Below are 16,881 nucleotides of genomic sequence, written 5' to 3' on the forward strand. Positions count from 1 at the left end.
CACCCATTGCATTGTGTGTGACAGTGAGTGAATGTGTCATTGAGTTAGTGAAATGTGACTTTTACTATTGCTATTTTCCTCTTCTTTGCAAAAATGTGAGAGATGTTAATCTTATTTTACAAGTCTCAATGCGATAGCACTTACTGGTACTGCAGTTCTATTGCTTTCATGGTTAGTAAATTGAGGCCAGCAGTTATAGAACAGTTTTACAGTTATGGATTTTGGACCATTTCTTGTACAACTGAACATCTGCTGTGATTTTTTTTTTTTTTTAATTATAGGGTTAATTGTTTGCTGTGTCACAGAGTGATAAAACATCCCCCTGGCTATTTCTGTTATAGGAGAGAAAAACACCTCACACGTCTGTTGGCTGGCCTTTAGTAAAAAAAGGCTACCCTTAAAGTTTAGTCAGGTTTTTCTACCTTAACAAAACAATTGGGGTGGGATTGAAAATTTGAATCATAAATAAGTTACTATGAGCTTGTATCTCTGATTATTATTTTAAATGTGTATCAGAGATCATGGGTCATGTCCTGCTAAGTGTCTAAGGAAAATGTGTTTCAAACATTCTGTTCCTCCCCAGCTGAAATGGGAAGGAAAAGGATATTTGATAGGGAGTTCTTTTTTCCTCATGAGATGATTTATTGTACTGGTTCCACCTCTATCACTTTGTTGCAGCCTTTATATTATGCAGAGGTGGAGACATCATTCCCAAGGCTGTGTGAACGCTCTCACGTGAGGTCGAATTGAAAGCCCCATTTCTTATCCCACCTGTCACCTTTTTTCCTTCCCTGTCATTCTATTCAATCCTGTGCAATTAAGGATGATTAGGTGTTAAGATTAAGTAGAATTAGAATAAGCTAATTACTAATTACTCACACCCAAGCTGTGAACTGAATAGATGCACTAGATGTGAAGAATGTAAAAGTACCCTGTAGTGAAAAATATAATTACCCATGGTGGGAAGGTTGGGGGTGGAATGTAGAACGCAGACACAATGGCGCACCCAAAGTGTCTGGCTTTTAGAAATATGCAAATGCACAGATACGTGCACATGAGACATATGAGCCTAACTGCACAAAGTGGCTTGAGTCTTACTTAAGACACTTCATGGACTATTGGGATTGGTTAATAAACACCTCCAGGTACAATAATGCTTGCTGGGTTTTTTTGAGAGAAATACCTCTTGGGCCAGCTTTTACAAGACAAATGTAATCTTTACCTAGAGAATTTGAAAGGCTTTGATGTTCATTTCCTGAGGAATACGCTGAAAATTAGGATATTTAAATTTTTTTTTGCACACAACTAATTGGCACAGAGGTGGTACTTCTTAAATATTTTTTGACAGATTCCTCTAGGGGGATTTATGAATAAGAAACATCTTAAAAACTCAGACCACTTATATCCTTTTCTTTGACCTCATCATTTTGACAAATATCTTGCATTACTTTTACTTTTAACAGAAATATTATGAAAGACTTACATTATTATTATTTTCAGTTTGACTAATTTTAGGAAAATCTAATGCAAAATCTAAAAATTGCTTTCTTAATGTAATTGGGTATTTGTACGTTATGGGCACTGCCCCCTCATCATATTTTTATAGAAATAAGTAACAATAGGAAGTAAACATGTGAGGATATTTTGATGCAGTCATAATCTAAAAGAACTACATTTACATAATTATTTTTGAGATTCAAGATAATGGCTTTTTTTTTAAGTGGTTAAAGTTGATTCTTTTTATTTGAAATGTGTCCATCTTTAACCTGTTGTCCCTTTGGAACCAGCCCTCTTTTTCAGGTTGATTTATGCTTATCCGACTAGCTGTGTGACCTCAGACTCAACATTTTTTTTGGTATTTATTTTGGACATTTCCAGCAGTTAATTATAGGAATGAATCTTTGCCTAGCACTAAACCTAACACTAAACATTTTATTACCCTGTTACCTTAATATAATTCTTTCTAAGTATCCTCCTTTCTTAGAAAGGTTGAAACTTTTATAAGCGTTTGATTTTTCTTTTGCTCCCAGGCAAAAGGCATTAACATTTCATTTAAACATCTCGCAAGGTTTCTTGTCTTTTAAGTGTGTTTTTTTGTTGTTGTTGTTTTTTGTTTTTTTTTTTTTTTTTTTTTTTTTAGAAAAGGTAGCTATCAGATTGTCATTGGGTCTTCACAGGAGGAGATAGTCATAATCACAATGGATAGCAGGGCTATGACAACTTTGAAAGATTGTGTCTCAAAACAAAACTTGGCAAAAGAAGTTCTGTTTGAATGTGGGAGTTTATTCTTTATCACATAGGTCGTCTATTTGAATCTGCCAGCTTGATCCTTAAAAACATTTGCTTCAGTGCCTGGATGTTTCTGACAATACTTTCACCCTTTACCCAAACTCTTCCTTGAGTATTAAAAGTATTATTTTAAGGAAGTGTATTATTATTAAGTGTATTCATTATTAATTATTATAATTAATTGATTATTAAGTGTATTAATAATATCTAAGAGTATTATTTTAAGGAAGTGCTTCTTAAAAAGGGGATATCATAATATATTAGTACATAATCTGTGTGACTATGTAGTTTATAATATTTAGAATTAAAGATGGAAAGAATTGGACTCATCATTAAGAAATATCCAACCCTGTTCTTGCAGATGGTTGTGGAAACTGAGAAGTGCAGCATCTCCATGAAGATGGCGTCGCCGGAGGACGTCATTGACGTGCTGGCTCACGTTGGCACCTGCCTGCGGAAGATATTTCCTGGCCTCTCTCCAGTGTGAGTTCCCCTGGGGGAGGGGGAGGAGAGCAAGGAACTTGTTCTTCCTCAAAGTGGTGACTGGGAAACTGCCTTTCTCTTGCCCCTTCACTTATTTCCTCTCTCAGACTTCTCTTCTTAACCATTACATATCAAAACCCTAATCAAACTCTTGTGTTTTATGTGTGACGTTTTCTATAATTCTGTGCCTTATTCTTTAATGAACTTGAGTGATGAAAGGATTTGGCAGTCTTTTAATTTCTACTCACAAGTCTAAACAAGGAACATTTTTTTTTTTTTTTTTTTTTTTAATATTAATTTCGTGGACGAGGTTCTGGGGCCCCCAAGAGCAGGGGGCCCCGGAAGTCGCCCTACAAGGAACATTTTAAATAGAATTTCAGATTTATCCTAGCCTGAATTTTACTCAGAGTTATTAGCAGACTGCCAGGGGCTGCATGCTTTGTGTAAAGACATCAAATATAGGGTTAATGGAAAAAAACAGCTCTTTATTTCCTTTGCTTTTTGCTTTTCAGTAAGAGGAAACCTAAAAATATGGAACATAAAAATTAACTTTTTCATTGTCTTCTTAGTTTTTTGAAATATACATTATGGATATTACTAAATTTTGTCTGTCCATGCCTATATATATGTGTGTGTGTGTGTGTGTGTGTGTGTGTATTTGTTTTATGGCAGGGTCTCCCTCATTGCTTGGGCTAGTGTGTAGTGACACCATCATAGCTCACAGCAACCTCAAACTCCTGGGCTCAAGTGATCCTTCTGCCTCAGTCTCCTAGTAGCTGAGACTACAAGCATGTGCCACTATGCCCGGCTAATTTTCTCTTTCTTGTAAAGACAGGGTCTCGCTCTTGCTCAGGCTGGTCTCAAACTCTCGACCTCAAGGGATCCTCCTGCCTCAGCCTCTCAGAATGCTAGGATTATAGGCATGAACCACCTCTCCCTGCTCCCTCATATTTTTGTTAAGCACTTTAAATCAGGATTATGTGCTTGGCCTGTCAGTTTGTAGTTGGGGAGCATGTGGGCTGCTAGAATCGGGGAATTAGATTGGCTGAAGTGAAAGATAGAGAGCTGCTTATGTCAGAAAGCTTCCTAAGATAATAGTTGCTCATCAAAATACCTTCCTGTTGGAAATGCACAATACACAGATAGCAGAAATGCCTTCTCCCATCACTCTGCCAGCGGTGGAGGTATACACAGGGGAGGCTGGGATGTGGGCTGTAGCACAGTTAGCTTTGCCCTTGCTCAATGGGGGGTGGGAAGGGAATTTGGGGGACTGTTGCCCTTCATGGAACATGTCCTTACAATGTGTCACCTGCAAATGAAGAGGCAAAGCAGCAGGAAAACCTAGCCTAGCCTTCCAGTCTTCTACATCTTTTTTGTGTATTTGGAGACAGAGTCTTGCTCTGTCATCCCCGGTCGATTACAGTGGGATGATCATAGCACACAGCAACCTCAAACTCCTGGGCTTAAGTGATCCACCTGCCTCAGCCTCCTTAGTAGCTGGGACTGCAGGTGCGTGCCACCACACCCAGCTCATTTTTTCTATTTTTAGTAGAGTCGAGGTCCTACTCTTGTTCAGGCTGGTCTCAAACTCCTGACCTCAAGCAAGCCACCTGTCTTGGCCTTTCTGAGTGCTAGGATTACAGGTGTGAGACACTGTGCCTGGTCTCTTTCATGCCTTCTAGGTGACTAAAAGTGGCACTGTGGGGACAGGAACTTCTTTTCAATGTCATTGGTCTTAAGAGGATTGTGCTTGGTTCTCTTCATGGATCTTCGTTGGGCTTTCTCCTTGTCTCACTTTGCAGGAGGTGACCCACCAGGACATAGGGGCAGGCCCTGTGCTTGCTGGCTGTTCACTTTATGCTCCCTCCTGTCTGAAGCTGAAGTCTTCTTGTGCTCCTCTGATTATGAGGGTGGCCGCTTGCTGAGGGAACCAAGTGTCAGTGGAGTGAGGGGGCGAGTTGGGGCTGCCCTCTGACTTCTGCCTGGCTAGCATGCCAGGTATGAGGTATCATAAAGGCAAGTCACACTTCCTGGTGTGTGTGGAGGAGGGGTGTGGGCCAAAGGGGGTGGTAAGATGAGGTGAGAGGTGAATCAGTAGTGGCAATGGGGAAATAGCCGGAAGTAAAACTTTCTTGGGAATGGTTTCCACATCATCCTTAAAGCTGCCAGAGAACTATATGGGGTAATCATGAGTTAGCAATAACTGCAACCCATTTTCCTAAACTGCATTTAGTAATTTGACTTTGTACATGTGTTTCCTTATAATGTCCTCCCTTGTATTCCTAATTAACATGGATGAAAAAAGATATTAAGCACAACCTTATTTAGCAAGAGCTTATAATACCCTGAGCTTTAAAGATGCTTCACAGCAATATTGAGAATCTCTCATTTCTTTAAAATGCAGCTGCATTTGTTTAATATTCTAGGATTTTGGGGGGAATTACCAGTTTTATTTTCAGTTTGCATACTTCCATTTTTCTTTCCCAGAGAACAGAGAATAATGTTTTCATTTATATCTTCCAGTTAACTTCTTGTTAACATCTTCAGGCAAGTATTAAACATCTCTGTTTCTCTAGAGGTAGTCACTTCATATATGATGGTTTCTAAATCTATGACATCCCCTGTACCCAGTTCTTCATCCCTACCTCCCAGCTGCCTGTTGGACATCTCCACAAGGATACTTCTGGCACCTCATACTCAGTATGTCCCAAACTGAACTCCTCACTTCTTTCTCTAAAACCTACCCATATTCAATATTTTATTTCAATTAATAGCTTCATTGTTGTCATTCACATAGTCTCAGAAAGCTGAGCTATGTTGCTTACACGCGCTCGCGCTCGCTCGCTCTCTCTCTCTCTCTCTCTCTCTCTCTCTCTCTCTCTCTCTCTCTCTCTCTCTCTCTCTCTCTCTCTTTTTAAAGAGACAGTGGTCTCACTCTGTTGCCCAGGCTGCTGTGCAGTGGTGCTAATATAGCTCACAGCAACCTCAAACTCCTGGGCTCAAGCGATCCTCCTGCCTCAGCCTCCCAAATAGCTAGGACTACAGACATGCACCACTATGCCTAGGTAATTTTTTAATTGTTTTTTAGAGATGAGGTCTCTCTGTTGCCCAGTCTGGTCTTGAACTTTTGGCCTCAAGTGATCCTCCTGCCTTGGCCTCCCAAAGTGCAGGGATTACAGGCAGGAGCCATTGCTTCCTGACAATCTCTTGGTTCTTACTCTTACATTAATTAGTTGCTACAGTTTTGTCGTACTATTTTAACATCTCTTGGTCTGATCCTTTCTTTTTTCCAGTACATTGCCGTAGTTCAGACTGTCTTACTTCCTCTAGTGCAACATCTTTCTAGCTAATCTCTCTGCCTCTAGTCCTCCTTGCAAATGATCCTTTATACAGTCCTCAGAGTTATCTTTCTATAATTCAAACAGTATCTCTTCCTTGCATGAGCTCTGTAATGATTAGCCTTCTTAATAAAATCTAAATTGGATAGCCTGACACAGAAGTCCATTGCTTTCCTGCCCCATAAGCCAGCCTATTCTTGTACTCTTCAGACTCTTTCATATTTTTAGCACCATTTTATAGGCTCTAATCCTGACAAATTCCTACTCCAAAAGATATAACTCAGGTGTCTTCTCATCTGGAAAGAGTTTGTTTATTCATAGTTGCATATAACTTTCTGATCACTTCTCATATTAGCACATATCACATTGTGTTATAATTGTTTGTTTATACATTTATATGTTCAGGGAGTATTTCATGAGTTCCTACTGTCTGTTAGGCAGAGTGCTAAGTGTTAAGGTCCATGCCCACGTGGAACTTACATTTTAAATTGGGGAAACAAACTTCCCAAAGAGTGAAATGCATAAATTCAGTAACTACATTTGAGTAAGTGCTGAGTAGAACTAATATAAAAAATAAACTTCTGTCTCTAAAGGCTTCCCTATCACCATGGTAACTTGTACAGACCAAGAGGAAGAGAAGGAGCCTAGCATATAAAAATAGAAGCAAAGAATATTTTCTTCCCAGGGCCTTTGCTCATGCTATTTCTTCTGCCTAGAAAAGGGTTGGTGTCTCTGAGGAACTGGCAGTTAACAACTTTGGCTGGAGTAGAACAAAGAGCAAAGATGGGAGGGGAAGAGGAATGGGGCAGGAGGAGGCTGGCACCAGGCCCTGGCCAGTTGACATAGAGCCTCATCGTGAAGAGTCTGGCACTTAGTAGTCTTTCCTTGGGAGGCCATTATAATGTTTTAAGCAGGAGTGTGGCATGAATCCTTATATAGTTTATGAACATCATTTTTGCTGCTAGGGGAGAGTAGACTGGGAGGTGGCAAGAGCAAATGCAGAAAGCTAATTTGGACACTTACAGTGATCTAGGAAAAAGATGATGGTGGCCAGGAGTGAGGCAATGGTGTTAGAGAGTTAAATAAGAGAGAAGGTAGATGTTAGCTTTATCTTGGACACAAGACTTGCCAATGGATTTGGTAGGTGTGGGTGAGGGCAGGGAAGAAAGGGAAGAACTGAGAATGGCTCCTAGCTTTCTGGCTTAATAACTTAGTGACTAATGTGCCCTTTTACTGAGATGGAGAAGGCCTGGGGTAGGTGTGGGGATACGTTTTTTGGGGGGGAAAATCCCCAGCCATTCTATTTTAGGCATGTACAGTTTGAGCCTCTATTTAGGACATGTAGGTGGAACTGTCACTGGGCAGTTAGATATGTAAGGTGGGGCTTGGAGGAGAGGTCTGGGGGTGGAGCAAAGGTGAGCACTAGGTGTGTAAAGATGGTCTTTAGTGGGTGGCTGTTGGGGAGGTCACCTAGGGAGAGATTTGGACCTGTGACAGAAGGTGTTCTGGGAATGAGCCCAACATTTAGAGGTCAAGTAAAAGAGGAAGAACTGCAAATGGAGTTGGGTGAGGACTGTCGAGGTGGGAAGAAACCCAGTGTAAAGCCAGGGCCTGGGAAGGAGTGGGTGGCTCTGCAGAATGATGCAGGGGCCAGACAAGTTGTGGGCAGAGAGGTGTCCAGGGGACAAGGGTGTCCAGGGGACTGGCCATGGAGGGCACGGGCAGCCTTGGTGAGAGCAGTTCTAGGGGTTGGGTGGGGAGGGGCAGACTGCCATAGCTGAGGGACGAGTGAGGAAGTAGACATGGCATAATTGGGCAACATCTTAGAAAACTTCAGCTGTCAAGCAGAGCTGGTCAGTGGGATGTGGCTAGAGCACTCCGAGGAATTACAGGGGCTTTACGTTGGTATTAAGAATGGGAATACTAACGCATGTGGCGACAATGAGGGGCATGTCAGTAGAGAGAGACTGTTGCCAGAGACTGCCGTAATAAGTAAATCAGCAGTACCCTGGTGAAGGTGTGAGGGATACAAAGTGCAAGTTGTGCCTCTTTCCTTCTAGGAGCTGCTTGAACAAAGCCCATGTTTTTACTGACCTTAACTCCCTGGTCCACAGCACATGGTAGACACTGACCAAGGTTTGGGTGAGCACGTACAATTTATGCTTACTCTGCTCCCTGTCCCATGGTGAGTGATGTGATGTGGGATGTAGGGAAGTCAAGACAGCAGCCCTGCCTTCTAACCAGGGACTTGGGAGCTCAGATGACAGGAAGCGGATTGGACAGTCAGTGATTGGGTGTACGTGGGAGGTGAGGGAACACAGGATGGCTTTGCTGAGGACACTCACCCAACAAGGGCAGAGAGAATTTAGAGGAGAGGGCAGGGAAAGGAGAGGCAATTCAAATGAAGAGATCAATATGGGAGAAGGCGCAGATTACAATTTAGAAAATGACTTGGCAGAGAAATAAATAACTATATATAGGTGACTTACATTTCTTTTTCCTACCCAGCACACAGCTTGTCACAATAAACTCTTAATATTTTGTGGGTTGTATATTATACTTTTCCTCTGGAAGTTCCTTAGATTGTATTACATGATTTTGGCAGGGAAAATGTACAGTTATATTGATATTGGTTATTGTGGCTAGAGACAGTGGAGAGGTGGGTAATCGTACACTTTCTCCTGCATTCCTACCATGAGTAAGTCAAGACTGTCAGTAGGGGGAATATTTCCTTTACGTAAATAATATAGAACATGCAAAGTAAAATACGTTTCCAATTATGTCATACATACCACTCATAATAAGTTGGAGGATATGAAACTATATTTGAATCCTCAAGCCTCGTATAAGTCATTTGTCCCACCAAATATATTGCCTGGGCCCCTCATGGGGACCTTGGGCCCCCAGCCCTCATCCCTCTCCTTGCTCAGGACATTTCTGGTTGGGACCAATGAACAGGAAAGTGTCTCATGAGCAGGTATCAGGAACCAGAAGAATCAGGAGGAGGTAGAGCTAGGGCAGCCCTCAGTTTGGGTGATCTCTTCTTCAATAATCTATGTTTGGCTGTATGTAAATGAAACAACAACCTCTAACGATCTGGATTTTTGTATTTACTCAATTCGAATTGTGAAAATAACATCCAGGATCAAAATCAAATATATAAAACTTTAAGAATATAATCAGTTCTTTTGTAGTCAAGAGAATACAGGTAGGAAAATAATGAAGAATTTAAATTTAAATGTATAATACTCACATGTAGTATTTTCTCCCCATGTCTCACTTAGAAATATATGTTAGCATGTTTATCTCTCTTTCCTTCCCTTCTAAAATGACATTTTCACCTCATTAAATAAGGAAAGTTTATTTTAAAATATAGAGAAAAGAATATAAAGAATAAAGAAGATAATTTAAGGTACATTTAAAAGTTACCCCAAATCAAATCACTGTTAACATGTTTTAGTTAACATTCCCATCTTTGCCGTTCACTATCTTTGGAGGCCTTCCCTCTAAGACGGTGACAGTTGGGGGGACACTGGGGAAATATTTCCAGCCTCGGTGTTGTTGGTCTGTTTCCACGGGGTTGTCTGTGGCGTCCGTTCTCTTCAGGAAGAACTTCTGTGTTAGAGCCTACAGCTTTTCTCATATCAAGAACCTCGGCTGTTCTCCAAAGCAAAGCTAAATTTTTTAAAAGAACATTAAATGAAGTCATTAGAACAGGTTAGAGTTAATTTAGTAAATGTTTACTGAAGAACCTCCTCAGGCATATGCAGATGAGTAAAAAGTTTCCTGTCCTCTAAAGAGTTCGTAGCCTACAAAGTTCCACAAATAATATAGTGAAGAAAGTGAAGGTAGAGTCACATTTAACTCAGGATGGCAAGAAAATAACCTTTGATTTTTGTTTGTTTTCTTCATTTTTTGAGAGGAGGAATTTTTGCTGTATGGGATGAGCGTGGGGAGAATTCTGTGGGGAAAGGGTGAAGGAAGTGAGGCTGGAGGCTGGGAGAGAGAGGGGACAGAGGGCAGGTGCCACTTGCTGCTAGGGGACAGCCACCAGGCTAACCTAGTTGGAGTTGTGGAGCCTGCAGGTACTACCATGAGATTAAAGGTGAGGTCCCGCTGTAGAGGGCCTTGAATAAAAGCCTCAGTGACGGGCACTAGGGAGCTGGTGAGGGCTTTAGAACTTTAGAATAAAATACTAGTTACTTTAAAGGAGGACCAGTCCTGTTGTGCTGCTCTATGAACCTGAGTGGAGAGAGCCTGAAGGTAGAACTGGAAGCTGTCAGGTTGGCTGGGTGTTTTAGAGGGTGAAACTGTAGGCAAGTTAATTCACTTTTCAATGCCTCATTTTAAAAATGGCAATAATGATATAAATTCAGTTTTGTGAGATTTGCATTAACTCCATGTAAATTGCTTGGGGAATCTGTGGCCTTAAGGCCACACATGGCCCTGCAGATCCCCAAGTGTGGCCCCTCTACCAAATCCAAACTTCACAGGACAAATCCCTTTATTAAAAGATTTGTTCTGTAAAATTTGGATTCAGTCAAAAGGCCACACTCAGGGATCCAGAAGGCCACATGTAGCCCCATGGCTGCAGGTTCCCCACCCCTCTGGAAATAAGTTGCTTGTGTAAAAGCATTTCTTTGGTGTTTATGATTTTTTCAATAATTAAACATAAGTTGATTGCATTTGTGTGTGTGTGTGTTTTGGTTAAATGTGGCTAATAGCATCCTTTTCAGATGGCAGAATAGTAGCCTTCTAACATGATTTTTTTCCTTATGCCTTTGGCATGCTTGATTCTTTCATGTATGTTACACATTTGAAAGTTGGCTGAGTGTTAGTATCTGTATGTTAGAACAATGTTTTCTTACTACTATAATAAAAATGGTATTGAAAATTCCTTTATGAAGCCAAGAGCCAACTGAAGTATGAAAATGTGTGAAGAAAAGTGGTGAAATAGAAATTTATATATGAACAAGAGAAAGGTAGTTGACATGTTCTGGTAGTCCCTTCACTTTGCAAAGTGCTGTGTTATGGTTTCCATTATTAAAGCATGTATTATTCTGGGGACAGTTGCCATATTACATAGGATGAGCATTGGAATTGAATTTTAAAGAAATAAATTATTTTAGTTGGATTAAAATAATTTATAGGTTTTTTTTTTTTGATCAACTATTTATCATGAGATTTGCATAGAGAGAGAGCTTGTCATCTTGTAATGATGTGCTTGTCATCTAGTTTGCTATTTCTTGCTGCCACATATAACTATTTTCTGACTCTTGGGTAAATTAAATGTACATAATGCAAATGTTGTTGATTCAACTCTAGTGCAGCCTGCAAGTGAGTGACAGGCTTTGGATATCTGTTTTCTAGGATTTTAGTTTACCTTTCATGATACTTACTCTGACAGCAAATCCTTTGTCAGTCTGTGTGACACTCTCTCTCTGTGTGTGCATGTACTTACACGTACATGCTGGTGTCCTATAATATTAATACTTACACTGATGTGACTCTTTGCTGTCATTTAACCATATGCAGAAATCCACTTCTGTAGAGTAGATTTTCTTCTCATTATTGCTGTGCACAGTGGTAGAATATCTAAGAAACAGTTCCTATCTCCTGGAAATTTAGTTCTTAAAACTTTATCTCTTATGGAAGTTAATACACGTTCCATGCAACTTCTTTAGCTCCTGAAACCTCAGTTAAAAAAGGAAGATGAAATTAGCCAGGTGTGGTGGTGCACACCTGTAGTCCCAGCTTTTTGGGAGGCTGAGGCAGGAGAATTGCTTGAGCCCAGGAGTTTGAGGTTGCAGTCAGCTATGCTGATACCACTACACTCTAGCCAGGGTGACAGACCTATCTCTGAAAAAAAAAACAAAAAAGAAGAAGATGAGAACTATTAAACAAATGGAACCAGTTGAAAAAGCCTAGCCAGACAACTCTGTAGATTGGTTCACAAGAATGTCCATACTAGCTGCTTTTGGAGTAAAAGTGAGGCTCTGGTTTCCAAATCTACCATAAAAAGATTAGTTTGTTTCTTTGTATAATCCTAGCCTGTGAAAGATTTTTGCCTTATTTTCTTCTTGCTTTTGAGTAGCTAAACTCCATCTTCGGTGTCATTGAAATGGCATGTCCTGCAGTCTTGTTGAAACAAAGTCAGAATTTTAAAAGAGAAATGTGATTCCAGATAAAGGCAGACAAAAGTCTAGCTTACTGTGTTCCAGGTTTACTTAATTCAGCTGTATAAATGCCTGGGTTTGCTTCTGACAGCACTTCTGTTTCTTTGCATAATATCTAGCTTCGCTGTAATGATGTAACCAGTATATAATGCACTAAAATACCAGATGGTGGTATTGAACTTAGGTGAATCATTCTAAATTGCCAGATTCTGTAACATCACTTTAATTTTAAATGTCTTCTTAAACACAGTCATCCTAAAATTAAGTACTTTTAGAATAATAATACTTAATCACAGGTGCCTTCAGGTAAAATATACAAAAATCATGCTACACTTGTAGATTTTATGCATTTACACAGAACTCTCAAACTCTGTTGCTGCTTTATCAACTAAGTTTATCTAATAGTCTAAGTCCTTTATTGTTATTTTACCAATTTTCACAGCATCTTCACCAGGAGTAGATTCCATCTTAAGAAACCACCTTCTTTGCTCATCCATAAGAAGCAACTCCTCATTCGTTACAGTTTTATCATGAGATTGCAGCAATTTAGTCACCTCTTCAGGCTCTACTTTTAATTCTAGTTCTCTTGCTATTTCTACCACTTATCAGTGACTTCCTCCATTGAAGTCTTGAACTCCTCAAAGTTATCCATGAGGGTAGGAATCAACTTCTTCCAAACTCCTATTAATCTTTATATTTTGACCTTCTTCCATGAATCATGAATGTTCTTAATGGCATCTAGAATGGTGAAGCCTTTTGAGAAGATTTATAATTTACTTTACCCAGATCCATCAGAGGAATTACTATTTATGGCAGCTATAGCCTCACAAAATGTATTTCTTAAATAATTAAGACTTGAAAGTAGAAATTACTGTATCCATGGGCTGCAGAATGGATGTTGTGTTAGTAGCCATGAAAACATTCATCTCCTTGTACATCCCTATCAGAGCTCTTGGGTGACCAGGTGCATTGCCAATGAGCAGTAATATTTTGAAAGTACTCTTTTTCTGAGCGGTAGGTCTCAACACTGGGCTTAAAATATTCAGGAAACCATGCTGTAAACAGATGTGCTATCATCTAGGCTTTGTTGTTCCACTGATAAAACACAGGTAAAGTAGATTTAGCATAATTCTTAAGGGCCCTAGGATTTTTAGAATGATAAATGATCATTGGCTTCAACTTAGAGTCAACAGCTATCAAGAGAGTCAGCCTGTCCTTTGAAACTTTGAAGCTAGTCATTGACTTCTGCCTAGCAATGAAAGGCCTAAATTTTAGCCATCTCCTTCCAGTAGAAGGCTGTTTTGTCTACATTGAAAAAATCTGTTCTTTAGTGTAGTTACCTTTATCAATGATCTTAGCTAGATAGATCTTCTGGATAACTTACTGCAAATTCTACATTGGCACTTGCTGCTTCACCTTATACTTTTATGTTATGGAGATGGCATATTTCCTTAAACCTTATGAACTAACCTCTCCTGGCATCCAACTTTTCTTCTGTGGCTTCCTTACCTCACTCAGCCTTCATGGAATTGAAGAGAGTTTGGGTCTTGCTATGAATTATATTTTGGCTTAGGGAATGTTGTAACCCATTCAAATCTTCTATCTAGACCACTAGAACTTTCTCCATATTAGCAATAAGGCTCTTTTGCTTTCTTCTCACTGCTGTGTTCACTAGCGTAGCACTTTTAATTTCTTTGAAGAATTGTCCTTTGCATTCATAACTTGATTTTGTTGTCGTTGTTGTTGTAAGAGGCCTACTTTTCACCCAATCTCAGCTTTTGACATGCTTTCTTCTCTAAGCTTAATCATTTCTAGCTTTTGGTTTAAAATGAGTGACCTGTGACTCTTCCTTTCACTTGAACACTTGGAAGCCATTTTAGGGTGATTAAAGGACTTAACTGTAATATTGTTATGTCTCAGGGAATAGGGAGGCCCAAGGAGAGAATGGGGAAGAGCGTATTGGTGGAACAGGCAGAACATCACACCATTTATCAATTGGGTTCACTATCTTATGTGGTTGTGATTTGAGGCACCCTAAAACAATTACAATAGTAACATCAAAGATCACTGATCACAGATCACCATGACAGATTAATAATAACAAAATTGTTTGAAATATTGCAAGAATTACCAAAATGCGACACAGAGGCACAAAGTAAGCACTTGCTGTTGGAAAAATGACACTGATAGACTTGCTCAATGCAGGGTTGCCACACATCTCCGATTGGTAAAAAACACAATACCTGTTAAGTACAATAAAGCAAAATACAATAAAATAAGGTATGCTTATACCTGATTACATCTTGATCATAAAAACAACAAATTAGTATGAGGAATATTTTCAGTGCTAAGAGAATGTTTATATTTAAATGCTTTGGTATGTATTCGAAGTTTTCTCCAGGAGTAGAATAAGCTGACCAGGCAAAGTGTCAGGCTCTTGAGCAATTTATGTGGAATCCATCTGCTTGGAAAATGGGTATAACAGGGAATATTTTCTTCTAGTCTCTACAAGATGATTGAAGTTCATAAAGATGTCTGGGAGAGCATTATACTTAGCAGGGTGCTTTTACATCATTAACGAAAGATTAAAATATGTTCAATTTGACTTAAAATAAAATGTTTCACCACCTTATACCCAAGTCGTGTCATGGTTCTGAGTAACTGATCTACCAGCACCCTTCTTTCCAGCTCATGGCCTTCATTCACCTTTACCCTACTTTATCCACTTGCCTCGTGGCCACATCCTAGAGCTTGTCATCTCCTGAACAGCTTCTCCCATGATGAAATCACTATCTGGGTCCCTCTCTGACTACAGCCTTTCACTCTCTGTCCCTTGGAAGTACTTGGACTTTGTCAAGGATTCCACATTGGGGATGCTTTGGCTTTCTCTCCCCCCTCCATCCCCTTCCTGCCTTCCCTTCCTTCCTAACCGCTCAGCCCACAGCATCCATGACTTCAGCTAGGCCTTGTCAATATCCTCCACTCCTTCTGTCCCCACTGTTTTTCTGGCACACCTTTCTGGAAATCCCGCAACCTGCAGCAAGCCAGCTGTCCCCTCCTCCACACACGATTGGGCTTCTGAGGGCTGCAGGAGAAAACCCCCCAGCTATTCAGCCCTGTGCCACTAAAAATTCATGACCTCCACTGTTAGCTGGGCTCTTAACAGTCCTGTGCTTTGTTATTTCTTAACCTGTATTTCTCTCCTTATTTCACAGCTTTGCCCTGCTCAGGCAGACATTTGTTAACAGTGCCTGTCTAATCATCTCACACTCCCGCTGTTGTTAATACATAATCCATCATGGCCCCTCATTGGCCTGAGAATAAAATCCAAAGACTTTAACTTGATCTGTAAGGCTTGCCATGGCCCAGTTCCTGCTTAGCATCTCAGATTCCTCTGTTACCCCTTTCCCTGTCACACATTATTTGCTAACTATTTTGAGCTGTATTTGGTTTCTGATAAGCATGTGCTTTCTCATGTCCAGGGATTTGCTGTCCCTTTATCTGAAACACCTGGTGGACCCCTGGCCCCTCCTCCTCATTCCTGGTTCACCTGAATCTCTTTTTGTCCTCTCAGGTCTTAGCATAGATATATTATGTACCAAAGAGTGTCTCTAAGCTCTCTACTCTCTGCCCCTTCCCTCCACCAGAAAATAAAAGCACCTCAACTTTGCCCTCTCTTCTACCCTGTGCTTCCCCCGTGTTAGAAGTTCTCCTCCCATATTGCCCATTTATTTGTCTGTTTCTCAGAAGAGACCACTGGCTTTGCGAGTGCAGGGGCAGCATCTGTTTGTGATTGTGATTGTATTCCTAATACCCAGTGATGGGTCTTGGCATTCTGTAGACCTTAATAAAAACATTTTTAGTTAATTAATGAATTCACAAATTATTTGTTAAGTGATCACTATATGATAACTGCAACAGCTTCAGCTGACATTTATTGAGACTTCACCATACACCAGGGATTGTTATAATAACTCTACAGGTGTTATTATTTTTTTTTGTTCTCACAATAACCCTAATGGGATAGGTTGCCTTATTTTATGAGTTCTATGAATAATGAAATTTTGGGGTGGTAGCTGCACTTTTTAACAACTACTTTGTCCTTCCTCTGCATAAGTGGGCAGGAACTTTGTGATTTTCTGAGAAGGAGGATGGGGTTTGGGAGGAGCTGCACATGTTCTCTGCCCTAGAAGAATCATAGCCCAGGGGATGAGAGAGTAAAAGGAATAACTATTCCAATATGAAATGATCGATTTCCTGATGGACTTTTGATCAGGGCATTATGGAAGTACAGAAGAGATTTTTTATTTTAATTCTTTGAAAATTAGCAATTTAGATTTGGTATATGTATAATCTAATAACTCAAGTAGAACACAGTATTTTCTAATTATTCCAACAAAATCTAATGTTTATAAAACAATAACATAGAGACTATTTACATTGCTAACTATCTTTTACTTACAAAGGAAAGTTAAATAAAGGGATTTGTTGTTAAGTTCCTATAGATTTTCATCTCCTTAGTGCTCAAAAAATAGAATTATATTTGCTAAAATTGAAGTGACCCTCATCTTTGTTTACAAAGAAGACATTTGACA

General features: G+C 39.9%; 1 protein-coding gene across 7 annotated transcripts in view; it reads left to right on the forward strand.

The window, feature by feature from the left end:
- Nucleotides 1-16,881, forward strand: part of CARMIL1 (capping protein regulator and myosin 1 linker 1) — a 318,790-nt gene that overhangs the window by 134,359 nt on the left and 167,550 nt on the right. For all 7 annotated transcript variants that reach the window (XM_012741301.2, XM_012741297.2, XM_076010502.1 and 4 more), the window contains one exon: nucleotides 2,651-2,772. In XM_012741301.2, the coding sequence (XP_012596755.1) occupies nucleotides 2,651-2,772 (122 nt within the window). The remainder of the gene's footprint in view (nucleotides 1-2,650; nucleotides 2,773-16,881) is intronic.

Source organism: Microcebus murinus, chromosome 15, assembly GCF_040939455.1.
Source record: "Microcebus murinus isolate Inina chromosome 15, M.murinus_Inina_mat1.0, whole genome shotgun sequence".
Lineage (NCBI taxonomy): Eukaryota > Metazoa > Chordata > Mammalia > Primates > Cheirogaleidae > Microcebus > Microcebus murinus.